This window comes from Nycticebus coucang, chromosome 13 (assembly GCF_027406575.1).
Source record: "Nycticebus coucang isolate mNycCou1 chromosome 13, mNycCou1.pri, whole genome shotgun sequence".
Classification (NCBI taxonomy): Eukaryota; Metazoa; Chordata; class Mammalia; order Primates; family Lorisidae; genus Nycticebus; species Nycticebus coucang.
In genome coordinates, this window is record NC_069792.1 from 33,707,732 (window position 1) to 33,729,340 (window position 21,609).

Here is a 21,609-nt window from a genome sequence, read left to right on the forward strand (position 1 = left end):
TGTGCTCACTTCACATCCTCTGTCACACTTCGGTAATTCTCACAATATTTCAAACTTTTTCTTTCTTTCGTTTTTTTTCGAGACAGTGTCTCATTCTGTCACCCGGGGTAGAGTGTCATGGTGTCATGGCTCACAGCAACCTCAAACTCTCGGGCACAAGTGATCCTCTTGCCTCAGCCTCCTGAGTAACTGGGACTACAGGTGCCTGCCCCAAAGCCCAGCTGGTTTTAGAGATGGGGTTTCACTCTGGTTCAGGCTGGCCTTAAACTTCTGAGCTCAGGCAATCCACCCACCTTGGCCTTCCAGAGTACTAGGATTACAGGTATGAACCACTATGCCCAGCTTCAAACTTTTCCATGATTACTGTATCTGTTATGATGGTTTATGTTTAGTGATCTTTGATATTACTATTTTCATTGTTTTGGGGCACAACCAACTGTGTTCATATAACATACCAAACTTACTATTATTAATATTATTATTGTTATTTTGAGGAAGAGTCTCACTCTGTTGCCCAGGCTAGAATGCTGTGGTGTCAGCTTAGCTTACAACAACCTCAAATTCCTGAGTTCAAGCAATCCTCTTGCCTTAGTCTCCTGAGTAGGTTGCATTAATTTTTCTATTTTTATTGTTTATTTATTTTTTCTTGACTAGTGAACCCCTTAATTTTTCTGTTTTTAGTAGAGACAGGGTCTCACTCTTGCTCAGTTGGTCTCAAACTCCTGAGCTCAGATCCTTCTGCCTCAGCTTCCCAGAGTGCTAGGATTTAGGCATGGGCCACTGTGCCCAGCCTAACACAGAGAACTGAATCAATAATGTTGTGTAAGTTCTGACTGCCACCCCCTGCTGGCCATTCCCTTCCCTCTCTCCATCTCTTCAGGCCTCTATATTCCCTGAGACAAAACAATACTGAAATAAGGCCAATTAATAACCCTACAATGGCCTATAAATGTTCAAGTGAAAGGAAGAATTAAGTATTTCTCACTTTTTTTTTATTAAATCATAGCTGTGTACATTAATGCAATCATGGGGTACAATGTGCTGGTATATTTCTCACTTTAAATCAAAAACTAGAGGTTGTTAAGCTTAGGGGGAAGTCATACCAAAAACAGACATAGGTCAAAAGCTATCTTTTTGCCTTAAATAATTAGCTGAGTTGTCAATACAAAGCTAAGCAACCTTATTGCTGACATGGAGAAAGCTTTATGGTGTGGATAGAATATCAAACTAGCCACAACATTCCCTTAAGCCAAAATTGAATGCAGAGCAAGCCAGGCCTTAACTCTCTTCAAGTCTATGAAGGCTGAGAAAGGTAAGGAAGCTGCAAAAGGAATGTTTGGTTGGTTTATGAGGCTGAAAAATGAAGTTTCACCATGAAAATGCAAGGTGAAGCATCGGGTGCTGATGGAGATGCTGCAGCAAGTTATCCAGAAGATCTAGCTAAGAACCCATTGATGAAAGTGGGTACACAAACTAAAGACTTTTCCATGCAGATGAAACAAACAGCCTTTTACTGGAAGATGAGGCCATCTAAGACTTTCATAGGTAGAACGGAGAAGTCAATGCCAGGATCAAAGTTTCAAAGGACAGGTTGACTTTCTTGTTAGGGCCTACTTAATGCGTCTGGTGACTTTCAGTTGAAGCCAAGGCTCATTTTTAATTTCAAAAATTCTAGGTCCCTTAAGAATCATGCTAGATCTACTCTGCCCATTCTGTATGAATGGAAGACCAAAGTTGGGATGACAACTGATCTGTTTACAGCACAGTTTATTGAATATTTGAAGCCCATCGTTGAGACCTACTGCTCAGAAAAAAAAGATTCCTTTCAAAAGATTACTGCTCATTGATGATGCCCCTACCCAAGAGCTCTGGTGGAGATGTACAAAGAAACAAATATTATTTTAAAACCTGCTAACACAAGATCCACTCTGTAGCCCTTAGATCAAGGAGTAACTTTGACTTTCAAGTTTTATTATTTGACCAGGTGTGGTGGCTCATGTCTGTAATCCTAGCACTCTGGGAGGCCAACACATGTGGATCACTTGAGCTCAGGAGTTTGAGACCAGCCTGAGCATGAGCAAGACCTTGTCTCCACTAAAAATAGAAAAATTAGCTGAATGTGGTGGCACATGCCTATCATCCCAGCTACTCAGGAGACTGAGGCAAGAGGATTGCTTAACCCCAGGAGTTTGAGGTTGCTGTGAGCTATGATGTCATCGCACTCGACCCAGGGTGACAGAGTAAGATTTTGTCTCAAATAATAATAATAATGATAATAATTTTTTAAAAGTCTTATTAGTTAAGAAAAATATTTTGTAAGTCATCCATGAGGGTTGAAATAAACTTCTTTCAAATTCTCCTGATGTGGATATTTTGACCTCTCAAAATGAATCATGAATATTCTTTTCTTTTGTGAGACAGAGCCTCAAGCTGTCACCCTGAGTAGAGTGCCGTGGCATCACAGCTCATAGCAACCTCCAACCCCTGGGCTGAAGCAATTCTCCTGCCTCTGCCTCCGAAGTAGCTGGGACTACAGGCTCCCACCACAATGCCCAGCTATTTTGTGGTTGCGGCCGCCATTGTTGTTTGGCGGGCCCAGGCTGGATTCGAAACCAACAGCTCAGGTGTAGGTGGCTGGCGCGCTTGAGCCACAGATGCCAAGCCGAATCATGAATATTCTTAATGGCATCTAGGTTTTCAATTTTCTTTGCTGGGATCCATCAAAGGAATCATTATCTATGACTTTGTAGGCTTCAAGACTTCAGTGGAGGAAGGAACTACACATTTTGTGGAAATAGCAAGAGAACTAGAATTAAAAGTGGATTCTGAAGATTGGTCAGAATTGCAGCAAGCTCATGATACAACTTGAACAAATTGAGGCCTTGTCTCCTATGGATGAGCAAAGAAAGTGGTTTGCTTTGGAATCTACTCCTGGTGAAGATGCTGTGGACTTTGGGGAAATGACAACAAAAGGATTTGGAATATTATATAAACTTGGTAGATAAAGCAGTGGTAGGGTTTGAGAAAATTGACTACAACTTTGAAAGAAGTTCTACTGTGGGTAAAATGCTATCAAACAGCCTCACATGCTACAGAGAAATCTTTTATGAAAGGAAGGGTCAATCAATGTGGCAAACTTCATCGTTTCATTTTAAGAAATTGCCACAGCCACCCCAACCTTCAGCAGCCATTACTCTGACCTTGGAGTCCTCAACCTCCAGGCTGCTACCCATTCATGCCCTGTTAGGAATCAGGCCTCACACAGGAGGTGAGCAGTGGGTGAGTGAAGCTTCATCTGTATTTATATCTGCTCCTCATCCTGAGCTCAGCCTCATGTCAGATCAGCAGTGTCATTAGATTCTTGTAGGAGCATGAACCCTACTATAAACTTAGATCACATTCAAGTGATCTAAGCTGGATTCTCCTCATGAGACTCTAATGCCTGATGATCTGGGGTAGAGCTGATGTAGTGATGCAAGTGCTGAGGAGTGGCTGCAAATACAGATTATCATTAGCAGAGGGTTTGACTGCACATAAACCCAAGTGCTTGCAGACTCATATCAAAAGCTTATCCGTGAATGGCAGTGACAATTAAGCTGCATCTGGTGGCAGGCTTTATAGTGGCAAGTGAGTTGATGTACTTCAATTATACAGCTGTATCTAGTGGCAGGATTTAAGTCAGAACCTGACCTTCTAGTTGCAGGAAAACAAGCTCAGGGCTCCCATTTTTGGGATTTTGCCTTATGGAATTCTTTCATTATATATTACAATGTAATAGTAATAGAAATAAAGTGCACAATAAATGGAATGCACTTGAATCAACCCAAAACCATTCCTCCACCCAGTATATAGAAAAATTGTTTTCTGTGAAACTAGTCCCTGGTGCCAAAAAGGTTGGGGACCCCTGCTTTGATCAGTCCTCAGCCATCAACATTGAGGCAAAACCCTCCACCAGCAAAAGATTAAGACTTACTGAAGGCTCAGGTGACTGTTAACTTTTTTTTTTAGCATTCTTAATAGATGACAGTGTAGTGTAAATATAACTTTTATGTGCACTGAGAAAACAAAAAATTATGTGACTCACTTTATTGCAATTTTTGCTTTATTGCCATGATCGAGAACCAAAAGTGCAATGTCTCTGAGGTTCTGCCATATTGTATGTCCTAATTATCACTATTTGAATTAAATATCCATAATTTTTTCAGTCAACAAATATTTATTGAATGATAACTAGGTGCTGAGAGCATTAGATATACAATGGTAAAAAACACAATCAGTCTCTAACCGGGTGGAGCTTACAGCCTAGTGAGAGGACAGACAACGGTAAATATACTAATACATATACATATCTAAGGCAAATCAAGACAGATGCTGTGAAGAACATCAATAGGATGTTATGACAAAGAATAGAAAGGTCTTCCTTTCAAGTGGGTTTTGGGAGCCCTCCTAAGGAGGTGATATTTATTTAAGCAGACACCTAAAGGATGATAAGTCAGGGTAGAGGGAAATTCCGTATGTAGATGCTTCCAAGAAACGAAAAGCCAGGGTGTCAAAAAACAAAAACAAAAAACCAGCATAAAAACCGGCTGGAGAGGAAAGTAGGGCCAGATCCTGCAAGTCCTTACAGAGCATGATAGAAAACGGAGATTTTATTCTAAGTATAATGAGAAGTCATTGAAAGATTTTAAGTAGAACACTAGTGTTTAAAATTGTATTTTTAGAATAACACATTTGGAGTTGGAGGGTTAAGAGCAGAAAGAGGGAGACTAGTTAGAAAACGGTTATTGTAGACCAGGCAATTGATAATGATAATAGCTAAATAATAAAGTGTATTTGGGTTTTAAAATATTTTTAAATATAAAAGTAAAAGAAGGGCTCAGTGCCCGTAGCACAGCCAAATACACTTTATTACTTAGATATGTACATTTTCTATATTAGTGATTGCAAATTTGGGACCTGCTCTATGATTTTACAACTGTCCGAATGAGAGAGTGCATAATTAGAATTATTATGTGAGGACTTTTTTGCTTATTTGTGATGGTGAACATCACAAAATTATGCATGGACTTTTTTTTGCTCATCAGCTTTTGTTAGTGTTTGTGTATTTAGTGTGTGGCCCAAGACAGCTCTTCTTCTTCCAGTGTGGCCCAGAGAAGTCAAAAGGTTGGTCTCCCTTGGACTCCAGAACTCCAGGACTGCCCTTGAAGATTTCAGTATTTAGAAATGGGAATGAGGAGAACTAATAAGACTGAGAAGCATCAACTAGAATATAGGAAGTGTGGTATTACATAACCAAGAAGGAGAGTGCTTCCAGAAGGGAGCAAAATGGTTGAGGGTTTATTATGCTACTGGGAGATGGATAAGATTTGATCTGGTAACCTACAGGTTTTAGGTAACCATGATTAGAGCTATTGCAGAAATGGAGGTGAAGTTATGGAGACAGCACACATAGACAATTTTGAGATGAGGAAAGAAATGGTGCATTAGGAAGAGAAGGATGAATAGCCGGGTGTTGTGGCGGGCGCCTGTAGTCCCAGCTGCTCGGGAGGCTGAGGCAAGAGAATCGCGTAAGCTCAAGAGTTAGAGGTTGCTGTGAGCTGTCTGACGCCACGGCACTCTACCCGAGGGTGTTACAGTGAGACTCTGTCTCTACAAAAAAAAAAAAAAAAGGAAGAGAAGGATGAGTGGTCCAGGAAGGGATTTTATTTTTATATGAGGATAGACGGCATTAAATCCTATTATGTGCAGTAGAGAGTAAATTGATGATGCTGTAGAAGGGGGAAGATACAGGAGTAAAGTCCTAAAAAGGTGAGCAGGGATGGTTTTCCGGCACATGTGAAAGTACTGGCCTCTCATAAACTAGTTACTTCCTCATTTTATAGGAGAGAAGAAAGTGGATACAGAACCAGGTAGGTTTGTAGGTTTGGTCATATACCTCAAGGAAGGTATATTCAAATTGTATGACCAGCTGAAAATGAAAGGTCTGAGGAAAGAAGAATGGAATAGAATAGTCATTGTGGGGGCTAGGAAGTGTCCTTGGGAAACACAGCAGGGTCGTCAGGCAGTGGAAGTGATTGTTTGAAGCTATCGATTCATTTAAAATGAAAAGAAGAAATGCCAGTTGTGTGATTTTGCCTACCAGCCTTAGTACTAGCATATTATGAATGGTTGGGTTCCTGCAGTGTTGCAGAGGAGCAAGGTAGTGTGGGGCTTGCAAGGGAAGGACTCTTAAGCTGACAGAGGAAGGGCATGAATGGGAGGAAGCAGATCACAGATCTCTGAGGCGGAAGACCTGGAACAGCAACTGAGCTGGAGCATAGGAGGTAGTTGAGGGGAGTGAGTTTTGGTTTTGAAGTAAGTTTCTGGTGATACCAGTTTCCTGTGATTGTGGGAATGTGTGGCTAAGGTAGAGGGGGAAAGGTAGGACCCAGGGAGGTCAGAAGTTAAATGGGCAGTTCACATGGAAAACACTGAATGTTGGATATTGGGGAAGAAAGGAAAATTGTGCACCAAGTGCTGAGAGCTAGGCGTTGACTATGGAAGGGGGAAAAGGTTGTTAAAGCAAGGTGGCACTGAACATCAAAGGAGAGAAAGGAGGAAGCAGGGCAAAGAATGGTCTGGAAGCAGCAGAGTGTAGGGTAGCAAGGGAGGCATGGCTTGGTACTCGTCGTACTGCCCCATTTACGTACTTATTCAATGAATCAATGAATGAAACGGAGTATAAGAGCTGAACTCCTATACTAAAAGTCAATGTTTTTTAAATTGTAGTAAAATATACATAAAGATCAACCTCGTTAATCATTTTTAAGTGTACGATTCAGTGGTGTTAAGTATACTCATGTTGTTTTGCAACTATCACCACCATCCATTTCCAGAAGTTTTTTATCTTCCCAAACTAAAACCTTGTATCCATTAAACCCCAACTCCCCATTTCCACATCTACCTAGCCTCTGGCAACTCTCATTCTGCTGTCTCTAGGAATTTGACCATTCTTAGGTACCTCATATAAGTGGAATCATGTAATATTTGTCCTTTTGTGACTGGGTTATTTCATGTAACATAATGTTCTCAAGGTTCATCTATATTGTGTGAGTACTATTACTTAATAATAATACATATATACCACATTTTGTCCATATTTTGTTTATTCCTTTATCAGTGAACACTTTGGTTGCTTACACCTTGTAATACTGCTATGAACATGAATGTGCAGATACACATATCCCTTTGAGATTTTGCTTCCAAATCTTTTGAGTATATACCTATAAGTGAAATTACTGGATCATGGAAATTGTTTACTGTTGTGGATGAACAACCAAACTGTTTTCCGTAGTGTGTGTACCATTTTACATTCCCAACATTACATAAGGGTTCCAATTTTTCTACATCCTTGTCAACACTTATTATTTCCTTTTTATTTTTACAATAGCCATTGTATGGGTGTGAGGGTGGTATTGCATTCTGATTTTTGTTGTCAGCTTAAATTCAATCACCTTTATTTTATTTTTATTTCAGGTTAATGTGGCGATACAAACAACTAGGTCATATTTGAATTTGTTAGGCAGAGTCCCTCTCGTACTTGTGTCCTGCACCCAAATGTGCCCATTAATTGGGAGCATCCCAAGCCCCCCTCCTTTCCTCTCCCCCTTCCTTCCTTCTCACTTCCCTCAACTTGAATTGAAATGAGTTTTTTCTCCTCTGTGGGTGTGAATTAGATGGTCTACTGGCTTCATATTAGCATTGAGTACATTGGATATTTGCTTTTGCATTATTGTGATACTTTAGTAGAAAGACTATGTTTCAACTCCATCCAGGTTAATACAAAAGATGTAAAGTCACTATCATTTTATGGCTGAATAGTTTTCCATAGTATACATTATACCTCAGTTTGTTAATCCATTCCTGAGTTGATGGACATTTAGGTCATTTCCACATCTTGGCAATTGCAAATTGAGTTATAAACAATCCAGTGGAAATAGCCTTATAATAAAATGATTTTTTTCTTCTGAGTAGATACCTAGGAATGGGATTGTGGGGTCAAATGAGAAGTCTAATTTGAGTTCTTTGAGGATTCTCCATACTTCTTTCCAAAGAGGCGATATGAGTTTGCAGACTCACCAACAGTGTAAAAGTGTTCCCCTCTCTCCATGCCCACACCAGCATCTGCAACGTTGGGACTTTGTGATGTGGACTATTCTCACTGGGGTTAGGTGATACCTCAGGTTGATTTTCTTTCGCGTTTCTGTGATGATTATGGATGATGGGCATTTTTTCATGCTTTTGTTAACCATTCATCTGTCTTCTTCAGAGAAGGTTCTGCTCATGTTTTTTTCCAGTGAGAGATGGCATTCTTTTTCTGTTGATTAATTTGAGCTCTCTATAGATTCTAGTTATTAAACCTTTGTAAGATTTGTAACATGCAAATCTTTTCCCATTCTCAAGGTTGTCTATTTGATTTGCTTGTTATCTCCTTAGCTGTGCAGAAGCTTTTCAATTTAATTAAGTTCCACTTGTTTATTTTTGTTATCGCCATTGCTATGGAAATCTTCTTGATAAAATCTTTCCCCAGGCCGACATCCTTAGGAGTTTTCCCCACACTTTCTTCTAGGATTTTTATCATTCCATGTCTTATATTTAAATCTTTTATCCATCTTGAATCAATTTTTTTAAGTGGTGAAGCATGTGGCTCCAGTTTCAGTCTTTTACATGTGGTTATCCAGTTTTCCCAGCATCATTTATTAAGAGGGATTCTTTTCCCCAGTGTATGCTTCTATTTGGTTTAACAAAGATCAAATGGCTATAAGAGACTGGTTTCATCTCTTGGTTTTCTATCCAGTTCCAAATGTCTCTATTTTTGTGCAATATCATGCTTTTTTGATCACTGTGGACTTGTAATATAGCCTAAAGTCTGGGGGACTGATGCCTCCAACTTTGTTTGTATTACTAAAAATTGCCTTGGCTATATGTTTTCTTTTTCTGGTTCCATATGAAATGAAGAACTATTTTTTCCACTTCTTCAAAGTATGATGTTGGTATTTTAATGGGAATTGCATTGAATCTGTAGATTGCTTTGGGAAGTATAGACATTTTAATAATGTTGATTCTTCCCAGCCAAGAGCATGGTATGTTCTTCCGTTTGTTAATGTCTTCTGCTATTTCTTTTCTTAGGGTTTCATAATTCTCTTTGTAGAGGTCCTTCACCTCTTTTTTTAGGTATATTCTTAGGTATTTAATTTTCCTTGAAGCTTCTGTGAAGGGAATTGGTCCTTGATTAGCTTCTCAGCTTGGCTATTGTTGCCGTAAACCAAGACTACTGATTTGTGACATTGATTTTCTACCCTGACCCGTTACTGTATTTCTTGATCACTTCCAGGAGTCTTGTGGTTGAGTCACTGGGATTGTCTAAGTATGAGATCATATCATTGGCAAAGAGCAAGAGTTTGACCTCCTTTGCCCCCATTTGGGTGCCCTTTATAGTTTTCTCTTACCTGATTGCATTGGCTAGAACTTCCAGCACAATGTTGAATAATAGTCGTGATAGAAGACATCCTTGTCTAGTTCCAGTTCTAAGTGGAAGAGCTTTCAGTTTTGCTCCATTCAGGATGATATTAGTTGTGGGTTTGTCATAGATGGCTCAATCAGTTTAAGAAATGTACGCACTATGCCTATATTCTTAAGAGTTCTTGTTAGAAAAGTATATTGAATTTTATCAAATGCTTTTTCTGTATCTATTGAGAGGATCCTATGGTCTTTGTTTTTGCTTCTATTCAAATGGTGAGTTACATTTATAGATTTGCATATGTTAAATTACCCTTCCTTCCCTGGGATGAAGCCCACATGATCATGATGTATAATTTTTTAATGTGTAGCTGTAATCTATTGACTAGGATTTTATTGAGTATTTCTGAATCTATATAAATTCATGAAATTGGTCTGTAGTGCTCCTTTTTAATTGGATCCTTTCCTGGTTTTGGTATCAGGGTGATGTTTGCTTCATAGAATGTTTTGGGGAAGGACCTTCATTCTAAATCAGCGGTTCTCAACCTGTGGGACCCACAGGAATTATATTAAAGGGCCACAGCTTTAGCAAGGTTAAGAACCACTGTTCTGGGCAGCGCCTGTGGCTCAGTGAGCAGGGCGCCGGCCCCATATACCGAGGGTGGCGGGTTCAAACCCGGCCCGGCCAAACTGCAACAAAAAAATAGCCGGGCATTGTGGTGGGCGCCTGTAGTCCCAGCTACTTGGGAGGCTGAGGCAGGAGAATCGCCTAGGCCCAGGAGTTGGAGGTTGCTGTGAGCTGTGTGACGCCACACCACGGCACTCTACCGAGGGCCATAAAGTGAAACTCTGTCTCTCCAAAAAAAAAAAAAAAAAGAACCACTGTTCTAAATGTTTTAGAATAGTCTCTGCATTATAGGTGTGAGCTTTTTTTAAAGATTTGATGGAATTCTGGTGTGAAGCCATCTGGCCCAGGGCTTTTTGTTGGAAGATTTGTTTACTGTTTCTTTGATCTCAGTGCTTTTCTCCCCCTCTCTCCCTTCTTTCCTCCCCCCTACTCTCTTCTTTCCTTCTTCCCTCCCTCTCTCTCTTCATCTCTTCCTTCCTTCCTCTCTCCCTCCCTTTCCTCTCTTCCTTCCTTCCTCCCTCCCTCCCTCTCTCTTCTTTCTTTTGAGACAGAGTCTTTCTTTGTCACCTTCAGTAGAGTGCTGTGTCATCATAGCTTACAGCAACCTCAAACTCTTGGGATCAAGTGATTCTCTTGTCTCAGCCTCTCTAGTAGCTGTGACTACAGGCACCCGCCACAATGCCTGGGTATTTTTTTTTTTTTTTTTAAGCAGGTCCCAGCCAGGTTTGAACCCACCAGCCCTGCAGCATGTGGCCAGTGCCCTAATCACTGAGCTATGGGTGCCCAGCCCACATTCTCAAATTTCTGGCATAGTTTCTTGTAGTCAGAGACAATATCTTATATCTCTGTGATATCTGTTATTGCCTCCTTTTCATTTCTGATTGAAGTTATTAGAGATTTTTCTTTTTAGTTTCTAGTTAATCTGGCCAAAGGTTTATTTTATTTTTTCAAAGAACCAACTTTTTGTTTCATTAATTTTCTGAATGATTCTTTTGTTTTCAATTTTATTTATTTCTAATTTAATTTTGGTTATTTGTGTTCTTCTACTAGGTTTGGGATTAGATTGTTCATCCTTTTCCATTTCCTTAAGATGATTCATTAAGTTATTGATGTGCTCTCTTTCTGTTTTTTGGATATAGACATCTAATATGATAAATTTCCCTCTTAAGACTGCTTTTGCAGTGTCCCACAGGTTTTGGTAACTTGTAGCTTCATTGGTGTTATGTTAACAATTTCCTCCTTTATCTCTTCCTTGACCCAATTGTCATTCACCATAAGGTTGTTTAACTTCCATGCCTCTGTATGGGGCTGAAAAATTTTGTTGAAGTTGAGTTCCACCTTTATTACCTTGTGGTCTTAAAAGATACAAGGTATAATTTCAATTCTTTCATAAAAGGTCTCTTTCATAAATCTGAGCATTTAAGTTAGGTGTATAAATGTTTAGAATTGAAATGTCCTCTTGTTGTATTATACCCTTGACCACAATTAAGTGACCAGCATTGTGATTTTGATTATTTCCTTAATTAGTGATGTAGAACATCTTTTTCATATGCCTATTGGTCATCTGTTTATCCTCTTTGAGAAATGTATGTTTTAATCCTTACCTATTTCCCGCCCCCTCCACTCTAATCCCCTGCATGACTCCCATTTTAAAAATCAGGTTGTTCTCTTACTGACTTGCAGAGTCTTTCATCAGAGATATGATTTGCAACTTTCTATTTCCTGGGTTGCCTTTTCACCAGTGATTGTATCTTTTGATGCAGTTTTTAATTTTGATGTGGTCCAATTTATTTTTTGTTTTGGTGCCTGGTTTTGGTGTGATATTCAAGAAATCACTGTCAAATCCAAAATAATTCAACTTTCCTCCTGTGTTTTCTTCTAGACTTACAGTCTTTTAATGTTTACATTTTAAAGTCTTAGAACTCTTGCATTTAGGTCTATGCTCCATTTTGAGATGATTTTTGCTATGATGTAAGCTAAGGGTCCAACTTCATGTTTTTTCCACGAACAGGTTCCAACTCCTGTTTTTTTCTCCCCATAGAATGATCTTACTACCCTTGTTGAAAATCATTTGATATATGCCAGTTTATTTGAGGGGCTATTCTAGTCCATAAATTTAGATATTTACCTTGCCATGAATGGTTTTAACAACTGAGAAATGTACTGCAATGGGTTTATCCTTGATCATTCATTTATTCTTTTTACCCATATTCCAATACCTTCTTTTTCTACTATTTTCACCTCTAAACATTACTATTCAGCTTCAAAACTAATGCTTTTTACAATTTCCAAGCTTTAAAATGTAGACATCAAAATACTTCTTCTGTTGGTACCAAACTAAAGCCCCTTCCTTAGTTTAAAAGAACAAGTGTCAGATTTACATGATTATCGACATGCTCTATTGAGTGAGTCAGAACTTAACTTTTACATTTTCATTATTTTGTTTGATAAGAGTGATTTCACATTTGGCTTTTTTTTGGGCCGGGGCTGGGTTTGAACCCACCACCTCCGGCATATGGGACCGGCACCCTTCGCCTTGAGCCACAGGCACCGCCCTCACATTTGGCATTTTAAGTATTCCTCACTTACATTCTGTTTCCTTCTTTAGGAGCCGCTGTATTTTGTGTTGCTCCAAATGCAGTATTTCCATTTGAATTGCATAATGAAGAGTATTTAGAGGAAAGGGATATCTACCTGACTCAGTGCCAACGACAGCTCGAACAGTTTATTGCCACATATGGACCAGGGACAGGTATCTTCTCTAGTGATGAATAAGTGACTTGAGGAAATCATTTTTTCTTCATTCCTACCTAAGCAGGGGAGAAAGTGTATTTGAGAGTGATTTTTTAAAAATTTAAGTATGGCCTCCTCAAAATTAATTCCTAATGCGATAAATACTAATCCAAACCTCTATAGCCAACAGCAGAATTTTAAAACTTAGAACAGTGTGGACAATTTATAAGTGATAAAGTTGTCAAGGAGAATACTACTTAAAAAACAAATTCTGGTTAGCTCAGAATATCAATGGTGAATAGACAAAAATATAAATAAGCTGAACAAGGTGAAAAATAACTTTTATGTAGTCCACTATATTTGTCACAAGATGGCAATAATGCTTTATCTACAAATAATGTTAAACTATTTTTTTTCCCTTACACTTGTGAACTTGTCAAAACTAGTGAGTAAAGAATATATATAACCTTTTGTATGACTCCTGGTGGTAGATCAAAACTTTAAAAAAAATTACATAACCTTAAACTTCAAATTTAAGGTCTTTTCATGCTTTTTTTGACATGTCTATGACATAGTTTCACAAGCCCTAAATACAGAATCTGGAAAAGCCTTGGGAATTCCCCATATATTATGCACGTGTCAGGTTAAATGAAAATTTACATGTTATCAAGGAGACTGTAATTTATAAATTGGCTACTTAGCCCTCACTAGTTACAAGAAAGGTTCCATAAGGCAAAGAAATCAATTTGGAAGCCCAGTCTCCATTTTTGTATTTTTAGAGACAGTCTCACTATATTGCCCTCAGTAGAGTGCCACAGTGTCACAGCTCACAGCAACCTCCAACTCCTGGGCTTAGGTGATTCTCTTGCCTCAGCCTCCCGAGTAGCTGGGACTACAGGAGCCCACCACACCTGGCTAATTTGTTGTTGTTGTTGCAGTTTGGCCAGGGTTGGGTTCAAACCCGCCACCCTCGATATATGGGGCTGGTGCCCCACTCACTGAGACACAGGCACCACCCCCAGTCCTCATTTTCGAAGGAAAGTTTTTCTGCTCTGAAAAGGCAGAAACATCATGAGAAAACGTATCTTGTAAAAAATTCTTAAATCTTTAGTTCTCATTCTTCAAAGCCTTATCGAAAGATCACATCCATTCACAGAAAAGCAAAGTATCACCGAACTGTCACTTTATTAACCAAGATGCTATCATGCATCATATCTTTCAAAATTGGCACTTCAGTTTCTTAACCAAACAGCAGGACTACTCACCAACTCTCTGAGATCTAGATCACTATCACTGAACACCTACTAGTGCCAGGGACAATGTTAGAAGGAAAAGCCAGTTTTTAACGTTTACATATTACAATTTTATGTTACCAGTTAGCAAGATGCTTATCTTGTGCTTCTCGTGTACAACTCTTTTACGGTTCTCTATGGGATGAAGGCAGAACACTTCCCTGTCTTTATCTTCACCTAGCGAGAAATCTAGTTTTCAAATTCAATTCTTTTAATCCTAGACAGACCTGCTGGCCCAGTTTCTCCTAACATAACACAATTATTCCTTGTACTAAGATTAGGATTACTGTGTTCAAAGATGAAGTCAAACTGAATAAAATAAAAAAAAAAAAATTTTAATTAAGATAGGCTCACTGTTGCACTTGGTACACTGCTATGGCCTCATAATTCACAGCAACCTCAAGCTTTTAGGTTCCAATGATCCTCTTGCCTCAGCCTCCCAAGTAGCTGGAACTACAGGCACCCACTACGCCACCTTTATTTTTTGAGACAATCTCACTATGTCGCCCTCAGTAGTGCGCTGTGCTGTCACAGCAACTTCAAACTCTTGGGCTTAAGCAATTCTCCTGCCTCAGCCTCCCACATAGCTGGGACTATAAGCGACTACCACAACACCCAATTTTTTTTTTTTTTTTTTGCAGTTACCATTGTTGGTTAGCTGGCCCTGGCTGGGTTCAAACCCGCCAGCCTTGGTGCATGTGGCCAGAAATGTCTCACTCTGGGTCAGACTGGTCTCAAACCTGAGAGCTCAGGCAATCCACCCGCCTCACCTCCCAAAATGGTAGGAATACAACAGGGGTGATCCACAGTGCCCGGGCCCTTAAAATTTAAATCTTAAATAAAATCTATAATCACAGAAAGGTGATAGCTTTTACGTAAGGGACAATTTGATTGCATTCAAGCATTCAAGAGTCCTACCGGTTTTTCAGGTACAATAGAGAATTACAAAGGGGAAGCCAGATATGACACATGCAGCGATTAGGGCCTCTCCAGAAATTACCAAAAGCTACAAAGGGAAAGTGGGGAGGGAGTACAGGAAATATCTCACCATGCTTTATCTCAATGAGATCACCACCCACAAATGAGCCGATTACATTGTTAAAGTATGCTAAAAACAGGTCTGATTAGTAGTGACTATTAAGAATACAGCTATTTTGGCTCGGCGCCTGTGGCTCAAGCAGTTAAGGCGCCAGCCACGTACGCCTGAGCTGATGGCTTCCAATCCAGCCCTGGCCCGCCAAACAACGACAGCTGCAACCAAAAAATATCCGGGCGTTGTGGCGGGCGCCTGTAGTCCCAGCTCCTTGGGAGGCGGAGGCAGGAGCCTCTCTTGAGCCCAAGAGTTGGAGGTTGCTGTGAGCTGTGTGATGCCATGGCACTCTATCCAGGGTGACAGCTTGAGGCTCTGTCTCAAAAAAAAAAAGAATACAGCTATTTTAAAAGAAAAGAGACTTTAGTGCCCAGCAATTAAAATAATTACTCACATTTATTTTCTATATCATTTATAATGAAGTTAGTAAAACCAAGTAAAGTATTCATTTTCATCATTTGCTTCTGTTCATCTGTTTTCTTGCAGTCTTCGTTCTTTCTTCCATAATGTTGCATGGCACACCTCTAAAAAATCAGAACAGTGAAAATCATTTCATAATCAAAGATAAAGTTAACCACATAACCTCAAACAGTGGCTTTTTGCTGAGGTTTGGTGCCTGTAGCTCAGTACTTAGCCCACCAGCCACATACACCAAGACTGGTAGGTTCAAATCCAGCCCATATTTCCCAAACAACAACTACAACCAAAAAATAGCTGGGTGGTGTGGTGGGCGTCTGTAGTCCCAGCTATTTGGGAGGCTGAGGCAAGAGAATTGAATTGCTGAAGCCCAAGAATTTGAGGTTGCTGTGAGCTGTGGTGCCAGGGCACTCTACCCAGGGAGACAGTTTGAGACTGTCTAAAAAAAAAAAAAAAAAAAATTCAATGCTGAGAAAAGGAAACCATATCCTGACATGCAAAGGCAACTGCAACAGCTATTGGACCCAATCCCTTGGATTTATCAGACACTTTTAACTGTCAACAGATGTGGTCGCTTTCCTAGTTACAATTACTTACCTGAGGCAACAAAGGAGTATTTCAAAAAACTGCAGCTAAAGGACATCCATCTGCAGCTACCTATGTGCTAAGGAGAAAGAACATTTAGCCTCTTAGTAAAAAATTGTACTACATACCATTAACATAAACCAATATAGTTTACTGGCATCTCAGTCTAAGAATTATTTCTTCAAAGATATCCTCAGCTGGGTAAACGGCAAAAATTTAAGTCATCATTATGCCACCATTATCAACGTCGATAACACATCAAACATTTTGTGTATTGCTTGTTAGTAACAATAGCACCACGATTCCCAAAAAGATGTCATTTAACACTTTTTGTACCTCAATATATGCAGTGGCGGTTCTACTTTTTCATTGCCATTTTCTGTTAAGCTTTTGGAAAACATCTGTCACAATGACCTTCACACACCTTCAAAATTCATAGGATTTGTCAGACCTAAAAATTAAATTTTCACTGTCAATTCCCATTTGTAATTGCATTTGTTTGGCATGTTATATGAAGGAATAGTCTAATAAAAATTTCATTCCTGCCGGGCGCAGTGGCTCATGCCTGTAATCCCAGCACTGTGGGAGGCTGAGGAGGGAGAATCAATTGCTTGAGCTCAGGAGTTAGAGACTTGCCTGAGCGACAGTGAGACCCCGATTCATGAAAAAAATGGAAAAACCCAGCCGGGTGCTGCCTTGAGCACATGTAATCCCAGCGGCATCCGGAGGCTGAGGCAGAGGGGTGCCTGCAGCCTGAGTCTGAGGCTGTGGTGAGCTACCACGCCCACTGCACTCTGCTCAGGGGCATAGGGTGGGACCCTGTCTCAACAACAACAAAATGTCATTCCTCTAAGGAACCCAACCTACCTTTTGGGACTCCAACCCACTTTTTAATAAAAGTACCAGTATCTCTTGTTCAATACATTTCTAATGGAATAAAAGAACACAATTCCTGTTTCATTACTTCTGATAGTATTAACTGACAAACGCGAAATTTAAAAACATCTGTTAATGACTTGAGTGTTTTAAATCTTTTGATTGGTTAGTACCTAAAAATTACATAAATGATGGAAACATTTTATATCCTTCATCATCACAGTATTGATTTTAAGACACAATGGTCCTAATGAGTAGACAACCATTGCTTTTCTGTCCTAGAGCTTGACTAGAATGCACTAAGTCAGGTTAAATGCTAGATGTACAGAAACTAGGGTGAAGATTTTCACCTGAAAACAGTACAATGGCAAATCTAGTAGTTTTGGAGAAGGGATGCCTTACACTGTCAGCATTACCAGACACATTCCTACAGAATTAAGTTTAAGTTAACTGAATGTACACAAACAGGGCAAAGGAGATGGCCAGGGCCACACAAATGTCACACAGCACCTCAGGAGTATAAATCATTGAGCTAGACAATTATTGATATGATTTATGAAGACATACAAGTTTGGACCCTGCTAAACTATCATTATTTTCATGTCTTGAAATGCTGAAATATTTCACTTGAGTATGAGGAATAAAATTACTGCTTGTGAATAATTCTAATTTGGAAAATTTCAGTTTAGTATTATGATTCACAGGAACTACAGACAACTACATGCATACTCATTCTTATAATGCCTATGTTTAAAGATACATATGAATAATAAACTATCCATCTCACCTCCCAGCCACAGGATCAAGAAACCGATGGACACAAAACTAGAGATAGGTACTACTAGATGGGGGGCAGGGGAATGGGGGTGGGAGGTAACACAGCATTGGCAATATTACCGCTTTTAAATGGGTCGTTGAGTTCTTTTGTATTTATGTTTCAGACTTTCATGCACTACCTGTATTTTTATCAAACAAACACTTAGCTTGTAAATTTCTAGAAATCCCAGCACTTAGCAACAATTCAAACCACATAGGGCTTAAAATTAAGGAATCCACGGATTATAGAACCATTACATTCATCCTGTTGACAGCTAACTCTTAAAATTACTTCAAATGAAACAATGTATTTCAAATCGGGAAGAAAAAAAAAAAAACCCAGGAATATACCACGTCTCACAGATGCCTTACCATTTTTAAACGTTTTTGAATTGCCAGCATGTTTTCCAGTCTCCCCGCAGTTGACTGATGTACATCCGGAAACACCCATCTCCCTGTGAATTCAAGCACAGGCACAAGGGTAGGCATTTACAGCCTAAGGGCCTTGCAGAACTGCACGGGCTGTTCTCCAATTTCAATGTCTTTTCTCAGAACTTATTTACAAGGAAATTTACAGGAAAACGCGACCCGCTCCACTTACGGCTAGAGACCAGCATAGACCCACAGTAAACTTCGTTTAGAAAATAAAATTTCCCACCATTGCAAGAGGGACTTTACCTAACAATTGCAATCAGTGTAACCTGGCTTACTGTACCCTCAATGAATCCCCAACAATAAAAAAAAAAAAAGTAAGAAAGAAAATAAAATTTCCCACGATTGCAAGAGGGACTTTACCTAACAAGTGCAATCAGTGTAACCTGGCTTATTGTACCCTCAATGAATCCCCAACAATTAAAAAAAAAGAAAGAAAGAAAGAAAAGAAAATTTCCCTGTAGTCCCAGCTGTTCGGGAGGCTGAGGCAAGAGAATCGCGTAAGCCCAAGAGTTAGAGGTTGCTATGAGCCGTGTGACGCCAGGGCACTCTACCCGAGGGCGGTACAGTGAGACTCTGTCTCTACAAAAAAAAAAAAAGAAAAGAAAATTTCAAAACCACAAAGTAATGTTAGGGATGGGTCGTCTTATTACCTAGGAGATAATCACCTCCCCCGCGTATAAACTGCTCCCTTATAAATGATAAATAAGCCGCCCATTTAAAGGAAACCTGAACAAGCCAATGCCGCATGCTCAGATTTGCAGGGGTACAAAAGGGACCCGGCAAAGCAGAACAGGAAGTTATCTGGCCGTTCCTTCCAGGCACCTTTGGTTCCCGAGTCATGCAAGGCCCTTTATACTAACTTCTGGGCTCACAGTTAAAATCAGCGCTGACGGAGTAGGCTGCGCTAAGACTTCCAGGTGGTTGCTCACAAACGCCGGCTCAGGTGGCCGGAGGGCTCGTGGCCCCTGACCGCGAGGGGAGCGTCACCTCCTGGGCCAAACCTGAGGCGCCGGCTGCGGCTGGGCCGGAGCAAGGCGGCGCGGCGCTCGGTACCCACGAAGCGAGAGCCCGGCCCGTAGGAGAGGAGGAAGAAAGACCGCAATGGCTCTTACCTCCAAGAGCCCAGCTACCGACTGGAAGGCTCAGCCGCTTTCCCATCCGCATAGGTAGCAGTTCTTCCCGCCCACCCGCATAGCTAGCAGTTATTTCCGAACCGTCCTCTCTCGGCTGCCGCGCGGAAAACGAGGCGCGCTGTCCGCGAGTAGCTGTTGGACCTCCGGGGCTACACCCGCCCCTTCCGGGACTCAGTCCCGCCCGTCCATGCGCAGTGCGGGCAGACACTAGCTCCGGAGGGGAGGTCTGGCCTTTGGGTTTGGGTTGAACAGCTGAGTGTAACTTTGCTAGAAGCATTTTTCTTTTTTTTTTTTTTTTGAGGCACAGTCTATGTAGCCCTTGGTAGACTGCCGTGGCAGCACACAGCTCCCAGCAACCTCCAACTCCTGGGCTTAAGCGATTCTCTTGCCTAAGCCTCCCGAGTAGCTGAGACTACAGGCGCCCGCCACAACGCCCGGCTATTTTTTGGTTGCAGTTCAGCAGGGGCTGGGTTTGAACCCGCCACCCTCGGTATATGGGGCCGGCGCCTTACCGACTGAGCCACAGGCGCCACCCAGCATAGAATTTTATTAATAGTAGTTTTTTAAAAATTCTAGGCCGGGTGCCATGGCTCACGCCGTAATCCTAGCACTCTGGGGGGCCAAGGTGGGTGGATTGCTTGAGTTGAGTTTGAGACCAGACTGAGCAAGTGTGAGACCCTATTTCTAAAAATAGCCTGGCTTTGTGGCAGACGCTTATAGTCCCAGCTTCTTGGGAGGCTGAGGAAAGAAGATCTTTTGAGCCCAAGAGTTTGAGGTTTCTGTGAGCGGTGATGCCACGGCACTCTACCCAGGGCAACAGAGTGACACTGTGTCTCAAAATGAAAAAAAAAAAAAGAAAAATAACCATTCTTTAGTAATATAATCATGATTACCTTAGAAAGTTTTATACTTTGTAGATACAAGTGGATTCTGGAGCAGGTAAGATATTATTTTCTTATAAGCTGTCAGAATCTATGGTCTGCACTTACACATGTAAATCTCATTTGGAGAAACTCATCTCCTCATATTTGCAGTATAAAATGAGGTTGGAACTGGTAGGAAGTTGTCTGTAAAAACCACATCCTCGGGCTTTCCCTGGCTGGATAGTAAGCATGTCAAAACAGAGTTAATGCAAGCAAAATGTAAATGATCCTAGTCACAGATGCATGACTTTTCTATGTAAGATTCTTTTACCTCAGGCAAGATTATTTTTAAACATAATATTGACATTGAGATAATCATAGTATTTATACTTCTCGTCAAGGTTAAAGTTCCAAATCTGTGGAAAAATATATTAAATTGTCAGAAAATAGGGAACTGATCTGAATGAAAGTTGATTCTTAAACACTTGAAGTACATCAACTTTCCCGAGATAATTTTGGTGAAAATTGCCTTAATTACTTATGATATCTGCCAGGATCTAAAATAAGGAGTTAACCACAGTGACTTTAATTGTCAATGGGAGACACTAGTGTTTTCCTTTTCTGTTTAAAAATTTAACTTTGACATTAAGAATAAACTTTGAAAATAACTATTTAAATGTTAGAAATTCTGAATGTAAAGGGATGTTTTAAAATTACTTGAGGTGGCCATTGAGACATGGTGGGAAGTCTGCTAGGGGACTTGAGAGACAATTTTGTTCTTTGATGAAGATACCTGTTTGCAGACAAGCCACTCTTCTTTCCTAAGACACTCTCATCCAGACATTCTTACCTGTGAAAGAATGCCTGTCCCTTACTGTTGCAACTGTCCTGTTAAATGAGAGATTGTACCTGAGATGGTAAAATGGAAAGAAGGAACCAGCAACTGAAAGATACTGAATAGTCACAGAATTAACTAGAATGAACTAGCTAGGGAGCAACTTCTTGTTATGTGAAATAATACATTTTTCTTATTCTTTAAAACAACTATTCAAGAATAATGATGTGGAGCATTGAGAGGTGGAACTAATTGAAAATTATGATGCCATTCATACCCCAGTGATAATCTAACATAAATTATGTCCTGAAATTAACATCCCATTAAACCTTTCAGTACAATAGGAACTTAACAGCTCTTTTCTCAAATCCTACTAGCTCCACTTTTAAGGAACAATAAGTATGCTGT

The 21,609-nt window shown here is 40.2% G+C and overlaps 2 protein-coding genes and 1 non-coding gene across 8 annotated transcripts in view; all 3 read right to left on the reverse strand.

Annotated features, from left to right (window-relative positions):
- The window catches only part of LOC128563321 (minichromosome maintenance domain-containing protein 2-like), a 250,134-nt gene that overhangs the window by 38,397 nt on the left and 190,128 nt on the right, over positions 1–21,609 (reverse strand). The window lies entirely within an intron of this gene.
- The window catches only part of LOC128563567 (uncharacterized), a 191,521-nt gene continuing 175,468 nt past the window's right edge, over positions 5,557–21,609 (reverse strand). For 3 of the 6 annotated variants that reach the window (XM_053558952.1, XM_053558953.1, XM_053558954.1), the window contains 3 exons: positions 15,636–15,765; positions 12,821–12,936; positions 5,557–5,649 (listed from right to left, as the gene is read on the reverse strand). In XM_053558952.1, coding sequence (XP_053414927.1) covers positions 5,581–5,649; positions 12,821–12,936; positions 15,636–15,765 — 315 coding nt within the window. In that variant the 3' untranslated portion in view covers positions 5,557–5,580. Of the gene's footprint in view, positions 5,650–12,668; positions 15,766–16,255; positions 18,391–19,482; positions 19,644–21,609 lie in introns of those variants that run through there. The other 3 variants (XR_008373819.1, XR_008373817.1, XR_008373818.1) reach the window with 3 other exon arrangements.
- LOC128564176 (small nucleolar RNA SNORD87) lies at positions 16,396–16,480 on the reverse strand. Its single transcript, XR_008374044.1, has one exon. It is a non-coding gene; the product is annotated as a small nucleolar RNA SNORD87 (small nucleolar RNA).